The 23,896-nt window shown below is 45.0% G+C and overlaps 2 protein-coding genes across 3 annotated transcripts in view; both read left to right on the top strand.

The window, feature by feature from the left end:
* Nucleotides 1-878, top strand: part of LOC117479732 (peroxisomal succinyl-coenzyme A thioesterase-like) — a 22,286-nt gene extending 21,408 nt beyond the window's left edge. The window contains exon 11 of the mRNA XM_034126825.1: nt 795-878. Within this exon, the coding sequence (XP_033982716.1) occupies nt 795-878 (84 nt within the window). The remainder of the gene's footprint in view (nt 1-794) is intronic.
* LOC117479722 (peroxisomal succinyl-coenzyme A thioesterase-like) overlaps nt 1-15,196 on the top strand; it is an 85,560-nt gene extending 70,364 nt beyond the window's left edge. The window contains exons 2-12 of one of the 2 annotated variants that reach the window (XM_034126813.1): nt 795-913; nt 4,614-4,820; nt 7,865-7,964; nt 8,044-8,234; nt 8,893-9,062; nt 9,294-9,413; nt 12,034-12,116; nt 12,233-12,326; nt 13,544-13,624; nt 14,260-14,404; nt 14,974-15,196. In XM_034126813.1, coding sequence (XP_033982704.1) covers nt 4,625-4,820; nt 7,865-7,964; nt 8,044-8,234; nt 8,893-9,062; nt 9,294-9,413; nt 12,034-12,116; nt 12,233-12,326; nt 13,544-13,624; nt 14,260-14,404; nt 14,974-15,107 — 1,314 coding nt within the window. In that variant the 5' untranslated portion in view covers nt 795-913; nt 4,614-4,624 and the 3' untranslated portion in view covers nt 15,108-15,196. The remainder of the gene's footprint in view (nt 1-794; nt 914-4,613; nt 4,821-7,864; nt 7,965-8,043; nt 8,235-8,892; nt 9,063-9,293; nt 9,414-12,033; nt 12,117-12,232; nt 12,327-13,543; nt 13,625-14,259; nt 14,405-14,973) is intronic. The other variant, XM_034126812.1, reaches the window with a different exon arrangement.
* Nucleotides 15,197-23,896: the final 8,700 nt, after the last annotated feature.

The raw sequence follows: 23,896 nt of genomic DNA, 5'->3' as shown, positions 1-23,896 counted from the left end.
TTGGATTTTATTTACATGTATATGAAACGGAACACATTTGTGTGTGCATTGACAAACACAAGTGTGGATCCGGAAATACAAGTGTGAATCCTTTTGCGGATCATGAAATACAAGTGTGAATCCTTCTGTGTGCATGTGTGTATTATGAGACTGTTCTGAGCCCATAAAGGTGCAGCTAGTTTGAATGACTTTGTATACTGCAGGGTAGCTTGTGAATTTACTCCAGGTGGAACTAAAGTCTGAAAAACTCAAGTAAAGTACAAGTATCTGAAAATTGTACTTAAGCACTTGAGTAAATATACTTTATACCACACTATGTATTTTGCCACTTACCCTTCTCCAGTGGTGAAATGTAACTAAGTACATTTACTCTACTAAGTTCTGTAATAGACATTTTTTAAATTGATTTTTACAGAGCAACAAGTACAACATCTAATACATTATACACATTCGTTCCAGGTATGGCTTGACATCATGCCGTACCCGGAACGAAATGGAAGAATCAAATGGACAGTGACGTATCTCCAACGAGGCGTTTTGGGGAGGTATTTTCTGTGTTAGAGTTTTACTCGCTACAGGGTGTACTTTGAGGGTTTGTGACTCTGCACACCGTTTACATGCATAAAAACCTTCATAACACACAAGGGGATGGGTAATAACCGGAAAAACATGACATGGGCCCTTTAAAGCTCCACTCGGTCCTACTGAACTTTAGACTCTTCATGAACTAAATCAAACCTTAAGAACAGGCTGTCTTTGTAAAGTAAAGTTCACCGTTATGTTCTGTACCAAAGATCAAACACACTGACAAGGCGACACCTGGAAGCAGCTCCAAAGGTCAGTTTGCAGCCAATAATCGAGCCATGCTGCGGGTCTGAAGCGACACCGTGTTGACTTTACAGTTACATTTACGGTGAGTAAACAGATCCAGATCATCATCGTGTTTCAGCTGTTTGTCCCTTCACTAGAGGCGACTTTAATGTCTGTTTAAGTCCGATTTACTGTGCCATCGATTATCTAACGGAGAGTGCATCTGTGCAGTGGAGTGAAGTACATAGATCCATTACTCGAATATAAGTACTTGTAGAAGTGGGAGAAGTACTCAGATCTTGTACTTGAGTAAAAGTAGAAGTACTCAGATCTTGTACTTGAGTAAAAGCAGAAGTACTCAGTTCTTGTACTTGAGTAAAAGTAGAAGTACTCAGATCTTGTACTTGAGTAAAAGCAGAAGTACTCAGATCTTGTACTTGAGTAAAAGTAGAAGTACTCAGAGTGTAGGAATACTCTGTTACAGTAAAAGTCCTGCATTCAAAATGTTCCACAAGTAAAGGTAGAAAAGTATTCTCATCAAAATATAGTTCAAGTAGCGACAGTAAAAGTAGTCGTTGTGCAGATTGGTCCATTTCAGAATAATATATATGATATGTTTTATAATGATTGATCATTAAAGTGTTCTCAAAGCTGGTAAAGGTGCAGCTAGTTTGAATGACTTTGTATACTGCAGGGTAGCTTGTGAATTTACTCCAGGTGGAACTAAAGTCTGATTTAACACTTGATTATATTTCACATCATTCATCCAGATCTGTAAAGTAACTAAAGGTATTAAATATAGTGAAGTAAAAGTACACCATTTACCTCTGAATTGTAGTGGAGTAGAAGTACAAAGTAGCAAAAAATACTCAAGTAAAGTACAAGTATCTCAAAATTGTACTTAAGCACTTGAGTAAATATACTTTATACCACACTATGTATTTTGCCACTTATCCTTCTACAGTGGTAAAATGTAACTAAGTACATTTACTCAAGTTCTGTAATAGACATTTTTTTAATTGATTTTTACAGAGCAACAAGTACAACATCTAATACAAAGTGTAAATGTAATGCCTGAGCTGGAAAACAATGATGGTTTACTACCTGTTTTTCTAAAATACTTAACAGAAAACTACAAATAAAGGGTTCATACTTCAAAAGTGTTCATGTCTAAATGTCCTCTGATTCTGTAAAGAGCCTTATCTAGTAAGATCGTTAAACACCTGAACTTTTGAAAGAACATCCATAACATTCATCTGGCTGCAGCTTACAAATTATTGATCTAATTTATCATATTCCAATCACTTGTATATAGACTCTTCTTTTTCACTATTTCACAATTTTACTATTTTTTTTGCATTTACGTCTTGCACTATTTTTTCAGTTTTTCAGTTTTATTGTGTTGCTCTGTTGGAGGAGCCTGTGACCTCAGATTTCCATTGACTGTGGGTGTTTCTCAATCGCGAGTAAAGCTGCTTCAGAGCCACTATTTCAAGCATACTACGTCATCGAGTGCCGCCGAAGTACTGTTCCAATCTCCAGTATACTTGGAAATCTACCGAGCCCGGCATACTCCGTTTGGAGAAATATCGAGTCTGCACATGAGTAGACTTCGCGGTCTTAAAATCCCCACAATGCTTTGCGCACGGACCAATTTCCCCAAATCTGTGGCGGAAGATGTAAGGCGGAGCCTCTCATATGACGCACACCTGCACACTTGCTAGCGTGTTCCACACTTCGTTTTCCGAATGCCAGGAAGTATTCTTGACTCGCTTCTGAAGCAAGATGCTCGGCAGACATGTGCTACCAAGCAAGCGTACTCGCGATTGAGAAACACCCACACTGTAGCTATGTTTGTATGACAAAGACAAGCCTTGAACCTTGAACCTTAAACCTTGAACCTTGAACCTTGAACATACAATTTGCTTTGGCTAATTTGAAGTGTCCATTTCTAGGGTTGTTTTATGCTTTTACAGTTTAATTTTGTGTGCCAAAGGTCTGGCATGGTTACTTATGTATACAGCAGTTAGTGTACTTAGTATACTTTTAAATACCCTATAGCGTCACTTTTAATTAACAGCTGGAGTTAATGTCACATGATTTAAAACGTAAATGAGGGTCCTCTCAGAAATAAAGTCACTTTTTTTTTAATTAGAAACATGAGAGGCACGAATAAAACACAGGAGGCTAAATATTTTCTGCAATTTAGAATCACATACACCTGCTGATTACATCACATTCAGTGGATTATTTTTATCATGGGACATACATGTGTTGCTATTTTTTTCCATAGATTTAAAAACACTGGTTGAGTGTGTGTGGATGTGAAAGTACCCCAGCATACCCTTAAGTTCAACTCTAAGATAAGATAAGATAATGAGATAAGAGTCACTTTATTGATCCCCATTTGGGACATTTTTGCATTGAAATACAAGGCATTGGACATAAGACAAATTAAAAGAGTAGAAATAAACAGTTCTAAAATAGAAACATCTCAAAATAGAAATAAAACAGCATTAAAAAGTAGAAAATATACATGTGGAAATACCAATTTACAGTAAACAAGATATAAAGCAGGATATTATACATTAAGCGTGTAAGGAATGGAAATAGTCTCGTAGATTGAATGAAACCTCGTACAACTGGAGTTAAGGTATCTGGATTTATTCTTAAAAGTACATGCTGGCTAGATGGATGGATGGATAGATAGATAGATGGATGGATAGATGGATGGATGGATGGATGGATGGATAGATGGATGGTTAGATAGATGGATGGATAGATGGATGGATGGATAGATGGATAGATAGATAGATGGATGGATAGATAGATGGATGGATAGATAGATGGATGGATAGATGAATAGATAGATGGATGGATAGATAGATAGATGGATGGAAAGATGGATGGATGGATGGATGGATGGATAGATGGATGGATAGATCGGATGGCTCGCTCGCTGGCTGGCTCGCTGGCTGGCTGGCTAGCTCGCTCGCTGGCTGGCCCGCTGGCTGTGCTGGCTGGCTGTGGCTGGATGGCTCGCTCTCTGGCTGGCTCGCTCGCTAGCTCGCTGTGCTGGCTCTCGCTGGCTCGCTCGATGGCTCGCTCGCTGGCTGGCTCGCTCTCGCTCTGGCTGGCCTCTGGCTGGCTGGCTGGCTCCTCTCGCTGCCTCGCTCGCTCGCTGGCTGGCTCGCTCGCTCGCTCGCTGGCTCGCTGGCTGGCTGGCTGGCTGGCTCGCTCGCTGCTGGCCCGCTGGCTGGCTGGCTGGCTGGCTGGCTCGCTCGCTCGCTGCTGGCTCGCTCGCTGGCTCGCTCGCTGGCTGGCTCGCTCGCTCGCTCGCTGGCTGGCCCTCTGGCTGGCTGGCTGGCTCGCTCGCTCGCTGCCTCGCTCGCTCGCTGGCTGGTTTCTGGCTCGCTCGCTCTCTGGCTGTGTCAGCTCGACTGGCTGGCTCGACTCGCTGGGCTGGCCTCGCTCGCTCCTCGCTCGCTGGCTGCTAGCTCGCTCGCATGCATGGCTCGCTCGCTGGCTGGCTCGCTACGCTGGCTGGCTCGCTCGTCCGCTGGCTGGCTAGCTCGCTACTGCTGGCTGGCTGGCTGGCTGGCTGGCTGGATGGCTGCTTGATCTGAGATGGTGGGCTGGATGGCTGGCTGGCGGCTGGATGGTGGATGGATGGCTGGGGATGATATATAGATCGATGGACTCGATGGATAGATAGATAGATACAAATGACATACTTGGCATCAAAATGGCATCTATCCTTTCTGACATTTTTAGTAACATTTTCTGGTTATTTTGTCTGTCAGCTCAGTTCAGAATGAGCATGAAGCCGCTTTGTGTGAAGCTGTCGGTCCAGCCGTCCAGAGGGCTTGTGGATGAGAAGTTCACCGTCTTGGTACAGAACCTCCTCCCTGGGTTCCAGCTGACCGTCCACGCCCTCCACCAGTGTGAAGACGGACACAGCTGGGAGGCTTTTGCTCACTACACCACCGACGCCACCGGGACTGTGAACGGTAAGACCCTTGTTGGGAAAATAGTGAATGTACTCTTCAATATCAGAGTCCACATGATAACAAAGGTATCCCAACTGTAGCTGTGTACATGACAGGATGTATGATTACCTAGAAGAGCATCAAGACTGTTTTAGGCATATGACAGCTATGTGATTAACATGATGATTCAGCCTCTATGGAGATAGACATATCACAAGCATGATCATTTCTGACGTGGAGCTAATCTGAACTAAACATTGAATACTGCTTTATATTCCTCCATCTTGTGACTGTGTAACTCCCTCTCTTGGATATCAGCATGTGAAGGACACTGTTCAGGAACTAGTTGATGCTCTGTATGTGATGACTGCTTCCATTCTTGAGAGGATCAGAAATACATGGATCCTGAGATTGAAGCTCAAGCCAGTAATGAGTGATTAAACATTAAGTATTCAGAAAGTCATGATTTTGAGATTTTGAGAAAAGGTCAGAATATTGAGAGAAAGTCATAATGTTGAGATTTTTTGAGAAAAAACTTTGTACATGACAGGATGTATGATTCCCTACAAGAACCGGTATTCCTCCATCTTGTGACTGTGTAACTCCCTCTCTTGTATATCAGCATGTGAAGGACACTGTTCAGGAACTAGTTGATGCTCTGTATGTGATGACTACTTCCATTCTTGCAATGATCACAAATACATGGATCCTGAGATTGAAGCTCAAGCCGGTGGCGAGTGATATTTTTCAAACAACCCTCAAAAAATCTGTAAAATTAATTTAGAAAATGTTGGTGAAGTTTGTGTCATGGGAATGGGAAATTATCAACAGTGAGTCGGCCATCTTTGGAGGATTTCAGCGTCCGTTAAAAGCATTAACCAGTTCAGCTTAAATATTTTTGCCATGGTCAGTAAGCACTGTTGTGTCACATCCAAAACAATAAAAAGTACCATGAGATTACATTTCATTCTTTTTCCAACATGGAAACTTAACGGTGGGGAGGTAGTGAACATCAGCAAAATACGCAGAATACATTGGGTCACAGCCAACTGATGACTTTTAACTTCAAGTGTCAAAGAATTGCAGAACCTCAGTTGGAAAAACCACTACACAGGGGATACGCTTTTCAACATGGAATATCAAAGAATACAGTAATGTACCAGTAGATAAATTACACATGAAAAACTAACTTTTTTTTACCATCCGGTTAGCACAACATTAGCCGTCTTACTTTAGTACAGATACAATTGGTCATTGGGTCTGTAGGTCCTATACCCACCTGTTGTAAATTGGACATGGTCCTCCAAATATCTAAGGTTTATAAATTCCCAAAAGGTGCAGGCGCTAATTCTAAACACCAGATATCACTAACAGTGATCGGATCATTCTTCTCTTACCTCATAAGGATCATTGTCGTTAATTAACTTTAATAATATAATTGTCAAGTTCTGATTGGGTTTGGTTGATTGACTGATTGACTCCTGCCTAAACTTGAAAATGGCCTGTTCTCAGTCTTGACTCTTTCCTTTTTATTTGAGATCATGTAGAGTTATTTTAGATTCATGCAGCTTCATTTAGCTTCCATGTTGCATCATTTAGACGTTTTAGGTTGAAAACCTTTAAAAAAAAAACACAAAACACACTTTCATTAATTTAGGCAAATAAAACATCCATCCATCCATCTTCTCCCGCTTATCCGTGGTCGGGTTGCGGAGGTAGCAGTTCCAGCAGAGAGCCCCAAACGTTCCTTTCCCTGGCCACATCAACCAGCTCTGACTGGGGGATCCCAAGGCGCTCCCAGGCCAGCGAAGAGATATAATCCCTCCACCTGGTCCTAGGTCTACCCCTCGGTCTCCTCCAAGCTGGACGTGCCAGGAACACCTCCCTAGGGAGGCGCCCAGGTGGCATCCTTACCAGGTGCCCGAACCACCTCAACTGGCTCCTTTCGGAGTGAAGGAGGAGCGGTTCAACTCTGAGTCCCTCCCGGATGACTGAACTTCTCACCTTATCCCTAAGGGAGACGCCAGCCACCCTGCGGAGAAAACCCATCTCGGCCGCTTGTATCCGCGATCTCGTTCTTTCGGTCATGACCCATCCTTCATGACCATAGGTGAGGGTAGGAACGAAAATGGCCCGGTAGACAGAGAGCTTTGCCTTCTGGCTCAGCTCTCTTTTCGTCACAACGGTGCGGTAAAGCGACTGCAGTACCGCTCCCGCTGCTTGAACTCCTTCACTTGGGGTAAATAAAACATTTAAATTAAAATCACGCCATACTTAAACATGCACTTTAATTTCTGCTCTATGGTTTTAAATGTAAATCAAGTGACAATTAAACTTAACATTTCATGTCAAAAGCAAATTCATCTCAACAAATTAAATTAATTCCAGTTTCTTATATTTTAGATTAATACTTTGTAAGACTAACTAAAAATAATAATGAAATTCAATGTTTTCCATCAAACATATCTTCAAACCAGATAAATATATTTATAAATATTACCAGCAGTGTCTTTGGGTGAATCCTTGAGTCAATCCTCTCCTCTCTGCCACTCACAGTGAATTGTTTCTGTCTTTTGTCCTGAGAGTGTGCATCTCCAGGTGCTTTGCATCAGGCTCATTATATATGTGACTCAATCTCTTCTTTGAGCCACATCTCTAGTGGAACCACAGATTTTAGGCTCCCTGTCACCACCTGCTGGACTGGAGCCAGATTTAAAATGTGCCCTTCACCGTTTTTATCAGATATTATTATCTCTATTTTAATATTGACTTTCGTCTCGACAATAATACTCCTCTGCATCTGTTGGTTGTTTCTATCTAAGGGTATTTTGCACCTACTTTATTTATTTTGGATTCAAAACAGCTGACACCTGACCGTAGAAAGTTGATTGATATTGACGGCTGCCAATATTCTCCAAAAAACAGAAGCCTTAACAAGATGGCCCGTTCGCCCAAGAATGCATCAAAATGCCCATTCCCTATAGTATAAAAACACATTTTCTTTTAAAGTTATGGAATTATTTGAAAACCGATTGAGAAATATTTTATGCCCTTTTACGATACAGTTTCACAGGATCCCAGTCTGGACGGGACATATTCTGGGGTTGAACCGATGGGTCTGCTATGGAGCCTCAGACCAGTTCCAGGCAGCAAATCAGGGCTCAGGTAGGTCAACATTAGTACCAAATAATACCTATCAATACAGAATCAGTATTAGAGTTGACTCTTTCCCCTCATCCCTCAGAATGAGAAAGATGAACGTCCAGACTCCCATGGTGGTGACGATCTCGGTGTACCAGGGTCACCAGATGGAGGGCTTCTTGGATCGAGTGTCGCTGGCCAGTGTGGTGGTAGAGCGATGGTACATGGCGCCTGGCGTTCGAAGAGTCCCGATAACAGACGGCAAACTCACTGCGACCCTCTTCCTGCCCTCAGGTAGGACTGGGGGATAGTTTAAAGGTCACCTATTATGCAAAATCCACCTTTTCATGTCTTTTATACATAAGCACGTGTCCCCTCTGTGTAAAGAGATTCTGAAAGTTTCAGGAAAAAAGATTCTCTCTCTTTTTGTCCTGATCCATTTATATAAAAACCTGTCTGAAAATGAGCTGATCAGATTTTGGCCACTTTATGATGTCATAATGATTTTTTGGCTTGTGTAACCATTAGCCAATCACCCCCCCCCCCACTTATCACCTGAATCTCCTCCTAGAGCAGACATGTTTTGTATATATCTATATATATATATGTTTTTTTTTCATATATATTGTCTTTTATTGTGATTGTAGTAATGTGTTTTTATTACATGTACAGCAGAAATCGCTTTTAAATGTGTTTTATAAATAAAACTTGATTTGATTTTGATTTGATCTGAGACCTATAATATATTGATGAAAAACAGTATAATAGGGGACCTTTAAGGGAAGTGTCCTCTGGGGGGAGTTTAGAGGGGACAAGGTTCAAGGCCTTGAATTGAATCAAATTATATCGTGGAAGACTTTGTGATATCAGCAAATATCATATCATTGTCCGAAGAATCAAGATAATATTGTATCCATTCTGATTTGTCTTTGGTATCTTGACTCGTCTGAAGGAGCTGGTCCTTTCCCCGGACTCTTGGACCTTTGGGGGGGAGGAGGGAAGTTGGTGGAGTACCGGGCAGCGCTGCTGGCCTCCCACGGCATCGCCTCGATGGCCCTCGACTACCTCACACCTCAAATCACTAAGGAAACTGGGAAAATGGTGGACAATGATTACTTTGAGGTAAACCAGATGAGCTTCTACCGAAAAATACAGTTTTTTAAACTCCCAAGAACATGAACATCTCATTGCAGTTGCGTTTGTGTCCATCTGAAAGTTATATTTACTCTTAATAAGATGTACAAAAGCTTTATCCTCAACAACAGTGAGGGAAATCCGTGTATATACATGTAATTTTAAAGCATACAGTTCTACAATGTATGAATGTATTGTTGACATATTTTCCTTCTGCAGACGGCCTATAGAGTTCTGAAGCAGCATCCTCAGATCCTCGGCAGCAGGATCGCCATGTTGGGTCTTTCCTTTGGCACCAGTGTCACTCTCAGAATGGCTGTTTACTCCCAGGATGTAAAGGTAGGACCAGCTTAGTGACTTTCATTATATTGACGTCTGTTAATTTCACAGAAACTGCATACCGTCAATGTACGTCAACTATAAGAGCTTGTCTCTACCACGGAAGTGCTAAGATTGTTATCATGTTGAACAACACTATCTTTTAAAACGTTTTTCTTCACTTGTCACTGTATGGGGTCTTTGGCTGAAGTCGAATAGTCCATTTAGCTTAGGAACCTTCCTAACGGAGTGAAATGACCCGGAAGTCCCTCAGTGGCAGCCATGATAAGTGCCGTTCGAATTCTCTAGATGATAGGAAAGGAGGTTTCAAACTTCCTTTATAACCTCCTTTAGCTTAGGAACCACTGGACCTCCCTAACTGAAAGGAGAGGAGAAAATGCTGCCCCACAATGCCTTGCAGCCGCAGCATTTGCCGTCACACAACAGTCGGCCGTTCACGGAAACAACCGATTATGACCGATAAATTATATCATGAAAGTTACGGTGCTTATTAAGCTTTTTAAAACGTATGTGGTAAGTTGCCAAAGTGCTTTGTTTTGAACGTTCATCAGTATTATAATCAAAAAGAGAAATATGAACGTTCGTTTTTACTGAAATGATCAAATAAAGTCAACATTTCACAGTCTTTACTGAGCTGTGTGGGGTTTGTTCAACTTTTAAAAGATGTTTGAATGGTGATATACACAGTGATAGATGTTAAGGACTAACGTTTATAATAAATACATTTGTATTGATTTTAAGATCTTTTCATAGTTCATACAATCATACGTATTGGGATCATTTGTATTAATGTGGACCGGAGGGAGAGGGTGACGAGCATAAGTTTCACTTTCCTTTTTTATTTCAATTCCAACTTTGGTCATCATGAAGAATACGTTTCTCTGTTGTCCACGTTCATAAAGCATAAAACAACAGCATCAAAGCACGGTGCAGAGTCTCTAGATGAGTTTACAGTAGTCCCTCTTTCTTATTAAACATCCATGTTGTAGTCCGCTGTATAGAAAACTGTAGTTTCCATAGTTTCCCCACAGCAGCAGACGCACATTTATGACCTCCGCTGGCGCATCATAAACACGTCGGATAGTGAAAGTGCAGTCGGATTCTCTAAAGTACCGCAGTCTCTTCTCCTAAGTCCTTTTGAATTCTCCTACCCACTATCCCTTAACCCCATGACGTTTCACTCAGAGGTCAAGGAATAGACGATAGGGTTAGACGTTAGGAGCTGATTTTTGGATTATCCGACCGCAACCCTAGACTTTAGGGTTGAAGATAAGGGTTGAACCAAGTTGAACCAAGTGCAAACTAACTCTAGCTTCAACGCGTAACTGGAACAGAACTAATTTTTGTGGATGGGTAAAAGGCCCTCTCAAATGCCATCTGACACAGCTCTGTTCACTTGACCCCCCTGCAAAGGAGGGGGGCGAGGCACGAGCGTCATGTTACCATGCTGTTACCATGCTGTTACCATGCCACGCAACCTCTCATTCCCCTGATAGGTGGAGAGTTGCCCATATAGGCGGAGCACCCCATTTCTGACGTCAGAACAATTTCAAATCTGGATCAGTTTTTATCAGCTCCGTTGCAGCCCCGTTTTTAGAGATTTGGGTATGGAGGAAAAGAGAGAGGGTTGTGTTTTCTGACACTTGGTGGGTTCCCTGACACACCGGGGACACATATTCATGTATAAAAGACGTACAAAAGTGCATTTTGCATGATAGGTCCCCTTTAAGCTTTTGAAAACACTGGAATTACACTAGTTTTTCTTCTGTAGTAGCCAGCCAGCTCTATAAACATCCTGACCTCTTTTCTTTTTGGTTTGTGCTAGCCCAAATACCTTAGCCCCCTTTGCCCAACTGCACCCTTCGCTAGGTTGGCTCCATTTGGTCCATATGCTGCTTCGACGTCTCAACAACAACCTGAATGGAAGTGCTACAAATGAGTAACAACTGTACGGAGTGGAATAAGGCCTAGCTGATCCAGGAAAGCTTCAACTCGGGCCATCAGATAAGCATTGAATGTATGCTTATCTGATGGCCTTATTGATAGTCAACACAGAACCAAGTTGACCTAACAGACTTGCGTACCAGCACAATGGTCACTGTTGGACTCTTCTGCTACCCTTCATTCTAGATTAGCTTGAAGCTCTTCCTGAACACTTTTCCTCTTGTGTTCATGCAGCTGATAGTGGAGTGAACGCATTGTGTTGCCCGGGTCGTTTCTATGTTGTGTTGTTTGGGAGTCACATATCGGAAAACTGCCTTTGCAACAAAAAAAACCGTCTGCTTTCTGGCCCGGTGAGAGATTGTTGTCACAACAAACAGGGACTGATTTATCAGTTTTTGTTAGCTCCAGTTCCAACTGATCTCTCTCTCCATCACCATAGAGGGGAAAGTCCTCCTAAGGACCGAACAAAAAGAAAAAAGTCAATGTAGTCCACCAGGTCTGGAGGTCGCTCCGTGGATAAAAAGCATCCCGTAGTACCCGCAAGAGATCAGAACCATCATGTATTATCCTACCGATTTCCTGATTTTGTCCAGCTGTCTGATCTGTGTTTGTATGTGTGTGTCTGAATGTGTGTGTGTGTGTGTGTGTGTGTGTCTATGTGTGCGTTGTCTCCTAGCTCAGCTGTGCAGTGTGTATCAGTGGGAGTCATGTGCAGCCGATTGGTGGAAGTGTGGAACAAATACTGGCTTACTTTAACGGGTAAATTAATCTTCTTTCTGTTATCTTTATGCCTTTCTTTTTCTCTATAGAATGACCTGCAGATCATATTTTCATATTGCCACCATCAAGACAACTTATTTTGTTTTTTAAATCAGAAACGCTGATAAGACTCGCTTTGACGAGAATAACCAAGTAATCTGGAGAGATTTGCTGCTGCCCATCCCGACAGACCCCTCACTAAAAGTGGACGTGAGTACCACCAATTGTTCTGTTATTTTTTTACAAACTGTGTACTATATAAAAGGGCCTTTTTGTGTTCCTTTTCAGGTTCATATTAGTATGTATTGTCTCTCCTGTGACATGTCTCCATGCTTCAATGTTCAAAAAGCTCTTTATTTTTCTCATACTGCCTGTGCTGCAGCACCTCTTTTCACCCTCTGTCTGAAACCAGAGCCCAGTCTGCTCTGTGGAGTGTGTGGGAAATACACTTATGGCGCATTTCCATTGCAGCGCGTAGCTCGCTTTAAGCGTGCCGTGTCGTGCCGTCCCCTTTTTTGGTTGTGCTTCCACTAGGCCTCGTTCCGGCGTGGCACGGCGCGGGGCCACTTTTTCCCCTCTTTTCTGGCCCTAGAAAATTGTGGTTCTATCGGGGCCAACAAACAGGGCTGAGTCGGGCTGAGTATGCTAAACTAGAGAGAGGAGCGCTGGCAAGAGGGCTAGAACTACAACAAGATGGACATATTTGACCGTGATTTAATTGTAATACACGTTTCAAAATGATGCCGAAGTAACAACATACTGATACCGGTTAGTAAAAACCATGAATTAATGCTTTGTCAAGTCTGCAGACAGACGGCAGGCGAAAAACCTTTTAAAATTCGTGTTTTTCTAGATGGAGATTGGCTAAGCTAACGCAGTATATGCCCCGACCGTCCACACTCACAACAACGGCCTATACAGACATAAATAAAGCAGCGACTGCATTCACCATGACACAGGCAGTCTGTGGTGTGTACTTGTTTAACTTTTGTCGAGTTTCTGAACATATATAAGGAGCTGTGAGCTCTGAGTGCTCACAGCTAACGGCTGTGTTGTGTTTCTGGATTTCTCATTGAAGATGACGTCACGGCTCCGCCTACACTGCGTTACTATAGTAACTACCCCAGTTCCTAAACTGTAATGGAAGCGCAGCATGAAGTGAGTCGGCCCTGTTAAGGCCCAACGCGGCCAAGCCGTACCGAGCCGTACCGAGTGTGGCCGAGGCCGACCGTGTAGTGGAAATGCGCCATTAGGGAATGTAGCCTTTGCAGACCACCAACATGCACAACAACCTTTATAACTCCCTACAGGAAAGGGAAAAGCCCAGAAAGCACAACAGGGCCCTTTTTCAAAGCTAAAGCTATGTAGATAATGTCATACTTCTATATTTACAATCTGAAACGCTGCTGCTGTTTGTCTCTGAGCAGATGGGACGACTGCAGTGTCCTCTGCTGCTCGTTGTAGGTGAGGACGATCAGAACTGGCCCGCCCACGAGTGTGCAATGGACGTGAGTTAATCAACATGACATGAAACACTGAAAACATGGATATGATACATGATACATGAACAACCCATTTTTGTATCCTAGTTTTTTGCCATGTACATTTGATTAAATCTCATTATGTTTTAAAACATATATATATATATATATATATATATATATATCAAGAATCAAACTGGTGTAATAGTTTTTATTATGTTTTCCAACCAAATTTAAACCCATTTATGTTTTTCTCTTCTCGGACCAAATGTTTTTCGTTTTGTTAATAAGCTGGCATAATATTTCACTAAGATCTCGTTCAAAACAGGGCATTGTGAGCGGACTGAAATATTTGCAGGATAATTTTGTGGACTTGCACGGCTCTATACGTTATCATAGTACTTGCTTTTAATTGTGGGTCATCATTATTATTTAACAGTGAGCACATGCAACCTTTTTCAGTCTAAAATACATATTAATTACTTTTTTTATTTAGTTGAAGCTTATCATTATATTATTGATGGTCATTGGAGGCAGTGTGGCCCGAGATATACAGTTAAGAGATGATGGCAACAGAAACAATAGAAGAAGTAAAAAAAAAAAGGTTGTGAGATGATCTAAGACATATGAGATTATTATGTGTTTAACTTCCTGTTTTGCAGATGAAAGAGATGATGGAGCGGGCGGGGAACAGCCACCTTCTGACTGTCCTCTCCTATAAGAATGCCGGTCACCTGATCGAACCTCCATTCATGCCGTTCGCCCGAGCCAGCACCTTCAAAACGGTCGCGAACCCACCAACCAAGGGTAGGATACGATAATACTTTAATGGTCAGATCAAGTCTGAAATGTGACTTGCATCACAGCAGCTCCATGTGTAACATCAACAGACAAATATCAAGACACAATGCATGAAAAAAACAAACCATTTAACATAACAGCACAATCACTGAGAGAAAACATGCTCAAAGACCCTTTAGCGTGCATTTCATCTGGCTCTGTATTTACTGAGAGGATTGACTGGAGCACAAAGTATGCTTCAGTCTGACTTTATTGAATCGTGGGACCCTGTATCTCCCATTAGATGGTAGCAGTTCATATTTTCTGTTCAGAACATGGTTTGTGTCCGAGATGATGTTGTTGGACAGCCTTATTAAGTTGTTATGAAAGGCTGAGTCATAAAGTCTATAACAGGGTTGACCAACAATCTTTGAGCATATTTTTAACAGGTGGAGCTGTTTTGATTTTAAAGCTGTTGACAAACACTTGTACCAGGTAGTATTACAGTACTGTATTTCTCAGTGAATCAAAGTTAGGGTGCTTACATTTAGGACTTTGAGTTTTGACTGTTATAGTTTAGCTTGTTGTCTTTGCAGTGATGGCTCTGTGGGGCGGAGAGCTGGTGGCACATTCTCGCGCTCAGGAAGACGCCTGGAGGAAGATGCTGGTCTTTCTGAGGGAGAATCTGTACGGCGGCATGAAACATGGTGCTTCATTCTCCAACTTGTAACCAAGACCATCCATCCATCTTCTCCTACTCATCGGTGGTCGGGTCGCGGAGGTAGCAGTTCCAGCAGAGAGCCCCAAACTTACAGAAAAACCAAACTCCTCTATCTCAGTCACCGTGGTGGCCAGAGAAACAGACTCCATGCCTGCATTTGTTTTTCATGCCAGAAAAGTGACCTTTAATTGTAATTATTATACTTTATAATCAAGTTGATTACAGCTTAATGGTTGAATCAGTACAACGTATTAATCACTTGTGGTAATATTTAAGTTTATTTATATAGCCAGTGGGTGATTTTAGGGTGGATTCCATCACCCTTGTTCAAATAGAGTCCAAAATACAACCACCATTATAGAGAGAGTAGGGGCAGAGGGGGACTCTAGTTTAATATATGTTAATCTACCTGACTCATTAATCCTCTCTGACATTTTAATTGACTGTTTTGCATGAATACGTCGTAAAATCCAGATAATGATTAGCCATTGTTGGAATTTCTGTATTTTCGAGAAGTTATTTTCTGTTTTGCCTCGTTCGGACCAAGAGTAAAATAAAAATATTTTCTGTTTTAAAATTCCTGTCTCCTGCATTTTGGTCCACCCTCTTGTCACGACCTTCGTCCTCCTACCCGTCCTTCAGAGCGTCTTCGCCCGTCTGGTCAGCCTTATGGGAGTACTGCCCCCCCTCTTACAGTGCAGACGCTTTTCTGCTTGCTCTTGCCTCTGCTTACTTTTTTATGCTGATTTTCTATTTTTCTTTTCTGAAAACTTCGAGGAGTGGCTCCTGGACATTAACTTATCACTGGGACAGTTATTCTTCGTAAATAGACGGAGGCTTTCAGCCATATTTCAATATTTTTACGACGACCTCAGTCTTACAGTAGCGTGGGAGGACGAATAACAGGCAGAGCCCAGCGCTCTGAAATCTGTGATGCGACCGGCTGGCCTGCATTGTTATCACCCAGGAAGAGCGCCTCTTCAACCCTTCTTCATACTAGGAAACAGTCGTGGACAGCTGCTAAAGGGAGAACTACAAACAATCCTGCTAAACCACTGAGTGTGCCAATCCAGAACAGATACGCTACACTGACACAGAACCAGAGATCTCTTTCTGATGAGTTGGATAACCTGTCCTCTTTACACAGCAGGGTAAGGACCAATAGCTACTCCAAAAGTAAAAGCCTTGAGGGAAGGCTAACAACTGGGCCTGAAACTCTGATTGTGGGTGACTCTGCTGTAAGAGATGTACAAAGTCTGTGTAGTAAGAACAACACCAAAGTACTCGGTTTTCCCAAGGATATGGTCTCTGACTTGGCTGAGAAGATCCTGCATATTGGGGCTGAACATCCGACTGTGAAAAATGTGGTACTGCACATTGGAACAAATGATGTTGTGAAACAACAGTCAGAAGGGCTGAAAGAAGACTTTAAATGTCTGTTGGAAACTGTCAGCTCTCTAAATGCGGAGGTGTTCATCAGTGGCCCTCTACCGCCAGTCAGAAGAGGAGTGGAGAGATTCAGCAGATTGTTTGCACTGAACAAGTGGCTTTCAACTGCCTGTATTGACCATTCTGTACATTTTTTTGACAATTTTAACTTTTTCTGGGACTGCAGACATCTTTTTAAGGCAGATGGAATTTGCCTGAACAAGTCAGGAGTAAAATTGTTTATCTCTAACATAGTCAACTGCCTGCATCATCAATCTGTTCCCTCTGCCAAGGACAAGCAACAAGAGGAATCAAAACAAGAGAAAGACACAACACATCGCGCAGAAAACCATGAAGAAGTATCACTGCACCTGCCTGAGGAATGTTTTGATTATGGGAGACCTATGACACAAATGGACACAAAGTTTTTCATTGCATGGCCTCAGATCTACTTCATATAGTAAACAAGTCTCTTCACTCAGGTGTTTTTCCACAGGCCCTGAAAACTGCAGTCATTAAACCGTTATTAAAAAAGAATAATCTAGATGCTTCAGTAATGAACAATTACAGGCCCATATCAAACCTCCCATTTTTAGGTAAAATCATTGAAGAAGTTGTTTTTCAACAGTTGAGTAATTTCTCGCATTTAAATAACTGTTTGGATGTGTTCCAGTCAGGATTTCGTCCAAACCACAGCACTGAGACTGCTCTTGTAAAGGTGTTCAATGACATCCACTTAAACAGAGACAGTGGCAGAACTTCAGTGTTAGTATTATTAGATCTCAGTGCTGCGTTTGACACTGTTGACCACAACATATTACTAGACAGACTGGAAAACTGGGTGGGACTTTCGGCAACAGTTCTAAATTGGTTTGAGTCCTACTTAAAGGACAGAAACAACTTTGTTTCTATAGGTAAATACACATCTGAGTTGACAAATATGACATGTGGGGTTCCTCAAGGCTCCATCTTGGGGCCTCTTCTCTTTAACATCTACATGCTACCACTGGCTCAGATAATGAAAAACAACAAAATAAGTTACCATAGCTATGCGGATGACACCACATTTACATAACCATTTCACCAGGAGACTATTCTCCAATTAAAACACTGAGTAAGTGCATTGAACAAATCAATGACTGGATGTGTCAGAACTTTCTCCAATTAAATAAAGATAAAACTGAGGTAATGGTTTTTGGAGCCAAGGCAGAACATATAAAAGTTAGCGCTGAGTTTCAGTCTGCAATGTTCAAAACGGGGGGTTACGTATTGTAACCCTAGTTATATAAACACAGGCGGAGCCCTCTACTGGACTCTATGGGTACTACTCTCTATCATGCTGTGCGTGCTTTCACCTACTGAATTTACGTAAACGTAGCCGGCCAATCGGGGCGAGCCTACCTGAATGCGCGCGCAGGCCCACAGTATATAAGGCGGCTCCAGCCGCCGCCCCACTATCGTATACACTCTTCAGCGAGCGGACTAGGAAAGACAGGGCCTCCAGGTAGAGGGCTCCGCCTGTGTTTATATAACTAGGGTTACAATACGTAACCCCCCGTTATATCTCTCACAGGCTCCGCCCTCTACTGGACTCTATGGGTACAGTGGGCGGAGCCCCGATGTATAAACGCCCTGTCGTCCAACAACATCGACCCACCACACCGTCCCTGACCGGCTTTTGGCTAATATCCACTGCATCCCCACTTCCTCCCATCCGGTTGTAACCGTGGAGAAGTCGGGGCCGCAACTTGGATAAGGCACACTCACACACGCTTACCTCGTGTAGAGTGTGCATGGAAACAAATTGTGCGGAGACTCCGTCTGGAGCCTACCGCGCACCATGTTCCCCAGGTCCTCAGGAGCATGGGAAAACATAAGTGCACCACATCCCCCACACTCACACACGCTCCGTGTAGAGTGGGCATGGACAATAGTGAGGAAGGCTCTCCCCGCCTGCCCATGGGCAGGCGGGGAGAGTCCTCCAGCCCTGTATGGGGCTGATTGTACACCATGTCTCCCGAGTCCCTCAGGAGCATGGGAAAACACAAGTGTTTTATGTCCAGGGGGGGGGTCAGATACCTGCTGACCCACAGCCACCCCCCTCTCACCAGTCATGCGTTGCCTCGGCAAGCACCGACGACGAGAAGGAGCCAGACATGTCCAGGGGATAACATTTTATGAAGGGGCCTGGCGTAGACCAAGACGCCGCCGTGCATATATCTTCTACACTCACGCCGCTGAATAAGGCTGTTGACACAGCCACAGCCCGTGTAGAATGTGCACGGACCCCAGTGGGGAGGGCTCTCCCCGCCCGTCCATAGGCATGTGTAATGCACCTGCATAGCCATCCTGTTAGGCGCTTCTTTGAGAGGGCTTTTCCAGCCACACCATCCCCAAAGCACACAAACAGTTGTTCAGTGCGCCTAATGGCAGCCGTGCGCTCTACATAGCATGCTAGCGCACGCACTGGGCAGAGGAAGTGCAATTTAGCCTCCCTGGCCCCAATATGGGGTGGAAGATTAAAGCCACCTAACTGAATAGCCCTTGCTCTGAATGAACTTCTGATACTCTTAGGAGTAAAGGAGTGGTTCGGCCTGAGTGTCGCCCCGCTACGGTCACCCCGGATCAAAAGACAACTTGGGTGTACCGACAGAGCGGTCAGCTCGGACACTCTTTTAGCCGAAGTCAAGGCAAGTAGCAATGCTGTCTTCCATGACAGTGCTACTAGGGAGGAAAGCTCCAGAGGCTCAAATGGTTCTGTGACCAGAGCCTCGAGCACCAACGGCAGGTCCCACTGCGGGGCGGAGGCGTGCACTACCGGGCGCTGCCTCCTGACCCCCTGCAAAAACCGCGTCATAAGCGGCTGACTGAAGGCTGACCTGCCTCCAAATCCCTCATGGCAGGACGAAATGGCTGCTGCATACACCTTACAGTAATTGTGGAATGAGCCAGCCCCCTGTCCACCAGTATCTGTAAGTAGGTAAGAATAGAGCCCAGCGTGCACGACAGAGGCTCTAGACTCCTTCCTTCACACCATCGCCGGAATCCCGCCCACTTTGGCCTGTAACAAGCTGTGGTGGATTCTGCTCTTGCTGCTTGGATAGTCTGAATAACGTTATCAGACAGCCCCACCTGTCTCAGCCTGTCCCTCTCAGGAGCCAAGCCTGGAGAGGTTGGCCCAGAGTGGGTAACGCCCCTATTGCACCTGCTTCCTGAGACAGCGCTCCCCAGACCTGAGGAATCGCTCAGGGCTGGCCCACCATCATCTGTGTTACCCCCGCGTTACCACGGCGCCAGGCGGCGATCTGGGGCCACCAGGATGATTGACAGCTGTTCCCGCCTCACCCTCTCCAGGAGGGGGGGGATAAGGTGCAGCGGTGGAAAGGCGTAAAGCAGCTTTCTTGGCCATGGCTCGTGTGCAAACGTGTCGACCCCCAAGGGCGGGTTGTCCCACCGAGCCAGGGAGAACCACAGGGCACAGTGGCTGTTGCGCCAATTGGCGAACAGGTCCACCTCTGCTCTACCGAACTGAGTCCAGACCTGCTTCACCACCTCCGGGTGAAGCCTCCACTCGTCTGGCAGGGGTCCGCCTCTTGACATGAGGTCGGCCCCCCTGTTCTCCCGTCCCGGGATGTGAAGAGCCCTTAGAGACAACACAATCTGTGAAACCCACAGTCACAGGTTCTCTGCTGCGGTCAACCAGGCTATTGAGCGGACTCCGCCCTGCCTGTTGATGTACGCCACTGTGGTGCGGTTGTCGCTCCTTACTAGCACCTGTTTGCCCTGTATTAAGGGTTTGCAGTGCTGTAGGACCAACATCACTGCTTGCAGCTCCAGGAGGTTGCTGTGCCGCCAGAGGCCAGCAACCACCCATAGCCCTTTCTAGACACGTCCCCCCCCCATCCTGTCACTTTCTTTTTCTTTGAAGCGTCTGTGAAGACTGTGATATAGGAGGTTACCTGCCCCAGTGGAGCTCCCCTCTGCAGATTCTCTGGAGACCCCCAGAATCGGAGGTTGCTCTCTACTGAGGGGGGGGATGGCCACCAGACGTCGTTTGTGTCTTAAGATCTAAACGAAGGCCGGTAAACCACATCTGCATGCGACGTGCATGCAGCAGTCCGAGTGGCACTACGGAGTGAGCAGCCGTCATGAGACCCAAAGTCTGCATGATAATCAAAGCTGTCACCGTCGCCCCCTGACGCAGCCTGCAGACTGCCCGCAGCAGGGATGCCTGTCTGCTTTCTGTCAGGGTGACACGTAGTCTGCCTGCATCGAGCATCACCCCCAGATATTCTACCTGCTGGTGAGGTATGGGGGAGCTCTTCTTCCAATTGACCGCAACTTCTTTTTCAACCCAACTTGGTTAGGTGTAGGATCAATTGGGCTGTGTGCAGTATTGCCCATTCCCTGGACCTGGCCATAACTATGAGGTCGTCCCTCATGCCATGGTCCCGCAGCGGTTGCAGCGTCATGGCTGAACGTGCATGGGGATAGGGAGTAGCCGAACGGCAGTCTGTTGTACTCGTAGGCTACCCCCTGGAAGGCAAAACGCGAATACTTTCTGTGCTCTTGGAGCAATTTCGCCATGAAAGTAAGCGTTCTTCAGGTCGATGGTTGTGAACCAATCGCCTGGCTGCACCAGTCTCAGTAACTGTTTCATAGTTAACATATGGAACTTCTTGCATGCAATGTGCTGGTTCAGGCATTGAAGATCCAGAATGGGCCTGAATTCTCCTGTCTTCTTGGGAACCAGGAAGTACAGGGAATAATGCCCCTTCTCTCTGACTTGAGAGTGCACATGCTGAGAGGAAACCTCCTCCTGGGATGACAGATGTGCTTCTCTCCTGCCTCTGAACGGAGGAGGGATGCTGCAAAACTGGAGTGAATAACCCAGTCTCAGTGTCCTGTCCATGTGCTCTGTTAATACACCACTGATTTTCCATTCCCCATAACATTGTGTTAGGGGATGTGCAATCAGCTGCGGCGCCGCAGCTATGAAGCTGTGGTACTCTCTGGTGGCCCACTCCGCCGTCAAACCCTCCATAAAAGGAAGTTTGACCCATGGGGGGCTGACACAGAAAGGGCCGTTTTTCTATAATGTAGTTTCCACTCAGAGAAAAAAACAGCCGATTTTTAACTGAGGTCCCTGAACGCACCACGGCATGCTCCCGTGAGAGCGCGCGCTCCACCATAATGCTGTTTTCTCTTAGAGAGAAATAAGCATTAATCGGAGCTTCTTCTGTCCATGAACGCGCCGCGGCCCGCTCTCAGGGGGGGGCCGCGCGTCGTCATAATGCCGTCTCTTGAAACGGACATTATGGGGAAATGTGGAAAATGTGGAATGTGGAGAGAGATGACTCTTACTCTGGGATAAATGCAATCGTTTTTACCGAATGCATTTTACACACACATATCACTCAAGAACTAGAGTTACACTACGTAACCCACTGTTCTTCTGCGGAGGTCCCTGAACGCACCGCGGCCACTCTCACGGGGGGGGGGGGCGCGCGTCGTCATAATGCCGTCTCCTTGAAACGGACATTATGGGGAAATGTGGAATGTGGAGAGAGATGACTCTTACTCTGGGATAAATGCAATCGTTTTTACCGAATGCATTTTACACACACATATCACTTTAGAACTAGAGTTTACACTACGTAACGCACTGTTCTTCTGCGGAGGTCCCTGAACGCACCGCGGCCACTCTCACGGGGGCCGCGCCTCATAATGGGTGTCCAATTAACATCGTATGAAAGCGGCCTTGCCGATCTCAACGAGACATTATGGGAAAATGTGGAATTGTGGAGAGATATGACTCTTACTCTGGGATAAATGCAATTGGTTTTACTAAATGCATTTTTCACACACAAATCACTCGACTTTGGAGCCACAGCTAAGAAGCTGTAGTGTTCTCTGGTGGCCTACTCCGCTGCCAAAACCTTCCATAAAAGGTTGTTTTGGCATGGGGCCTGACACAGAAAAAGGGGCCGATTTTCTAATGAGGTTCTTAAACGCACCGCGGCAGCTCCCGTGGGGCCGCGGCTCTGTCAACTGCCATCTCTCTGAAACGGACATTATGGTGAAAAATGGAAATGTGGAGAGAGATGACTCTTACTCTGGGATAAATGCAATCGTTTTCACTGAATGCATTTCTCACACACACATCACTCTCTTGACCCCGCACAGTGCTTTGACAGCACTACGGTTTATTCCACTCATGTGCACGCGCCCACCTGCTGGCTCCTATACTGGAGTTTAAAGAGCCCTTCCGTAAACACGGGGGCTCCCAGGAGATCAACACGGTCCTTTTTGAAAAGTGTCATGCGGCGTGATCCCTCACCGGGATACCACACGGCGGTCACGATAAAGCTACAAATAATCGCGCTGATCTGGCGAGGTGGGGGCATCTCCAGCAATGAGCGAGATGCCCAACACACCCGTGTTTATCTGCAGTCGCCCTGTCACGCGGTAGCGTAGCAGAGCTCTTTTCAGCTCCCTGCCCAGCCTGCTGCCCGCTGGGAGCAGCTGCGCTCCGCCGCCATGGTCATCACCTAGGGCGGTGGACCTCCATGGACCGAACCCGGAAGTGCCTGACAACGGCAAACGGAGCCATCCGCCCCGCTGGAATGGCGAACGTGAATGGCACCGCCTCGGCCATATCCTGGTCCCCCAAACACTCTACAGAGGTGGTGGAGATCGGTGCCCGCGATCAAACCAAGGCAGGTGGGGCATGGCCGAGATTCCAGTAATGGTGAGTCCATTTTTCGTTTCTTCTAATCTTCGTACGTTTATTTAACTCTTCGGTTGTCAGCTCGTCTGAAGAGAAAAATGATAGTGGGGCGGCGGCTGGAGCCGCCTTATATACTGTGGGCCTGCGCGCGCATTCAGGTAGGCTCGCCCCGATTGGCCGGCTACGTTTACGTAAATTCAGTAGGTGAAAGCACGCACAGCATGATAGAGAGTAGTACCCATAGAGTCCAGTAGAGGGCGGAGCCTGTGAGAGATATAACAACAGATGAAGCCAGAAATCTAGGTGTAGTCATGGACTCTGACCTGAGTTTCAACAGTCACATTAAAACAGTTACTAAATCAGCCTACTATCACCTAAAGAACATATCTAGGATTAAAAGACTAATGTCACAGCAGGATTTGGAAAAACTTGTCCATGCTTTTATCTTCAGTAGACTCGACTACTGTAATCGTGTCTTTACAGGTCTCACACATTTTTTTGCAGTGTTTGATTAATTTCTGTTCTGTTTTGTCTCGTCTGGAACTAGCTTGCAATATGGTATTTTCTGTTAACAGTTCCTGTCTCCTGCATTTGTGTCCAACCTGCGCTGCTTACTGTGACAGAGAATCCAACCAACTCA

This window comes from Trematomus bernacchii, unplaced genomic scaffold (assembly GCF_902827165.1).
Source record: "Trematomus bernacchii unplaced genomic scaffold, fTreBer1.1, whole genome shotgun sequence".
NCBI classification, from domain to species: Eukaryota; Metazoa; Chordata; class Actinopteri; order Perciformes; family Nototheniidae; genus Trematomus; species Trematomus bernacchii.
Note: the sequence above shows the minus strand (reverse complement) of the source record. Positions and strands in the feature narration are given on the sequence as shown.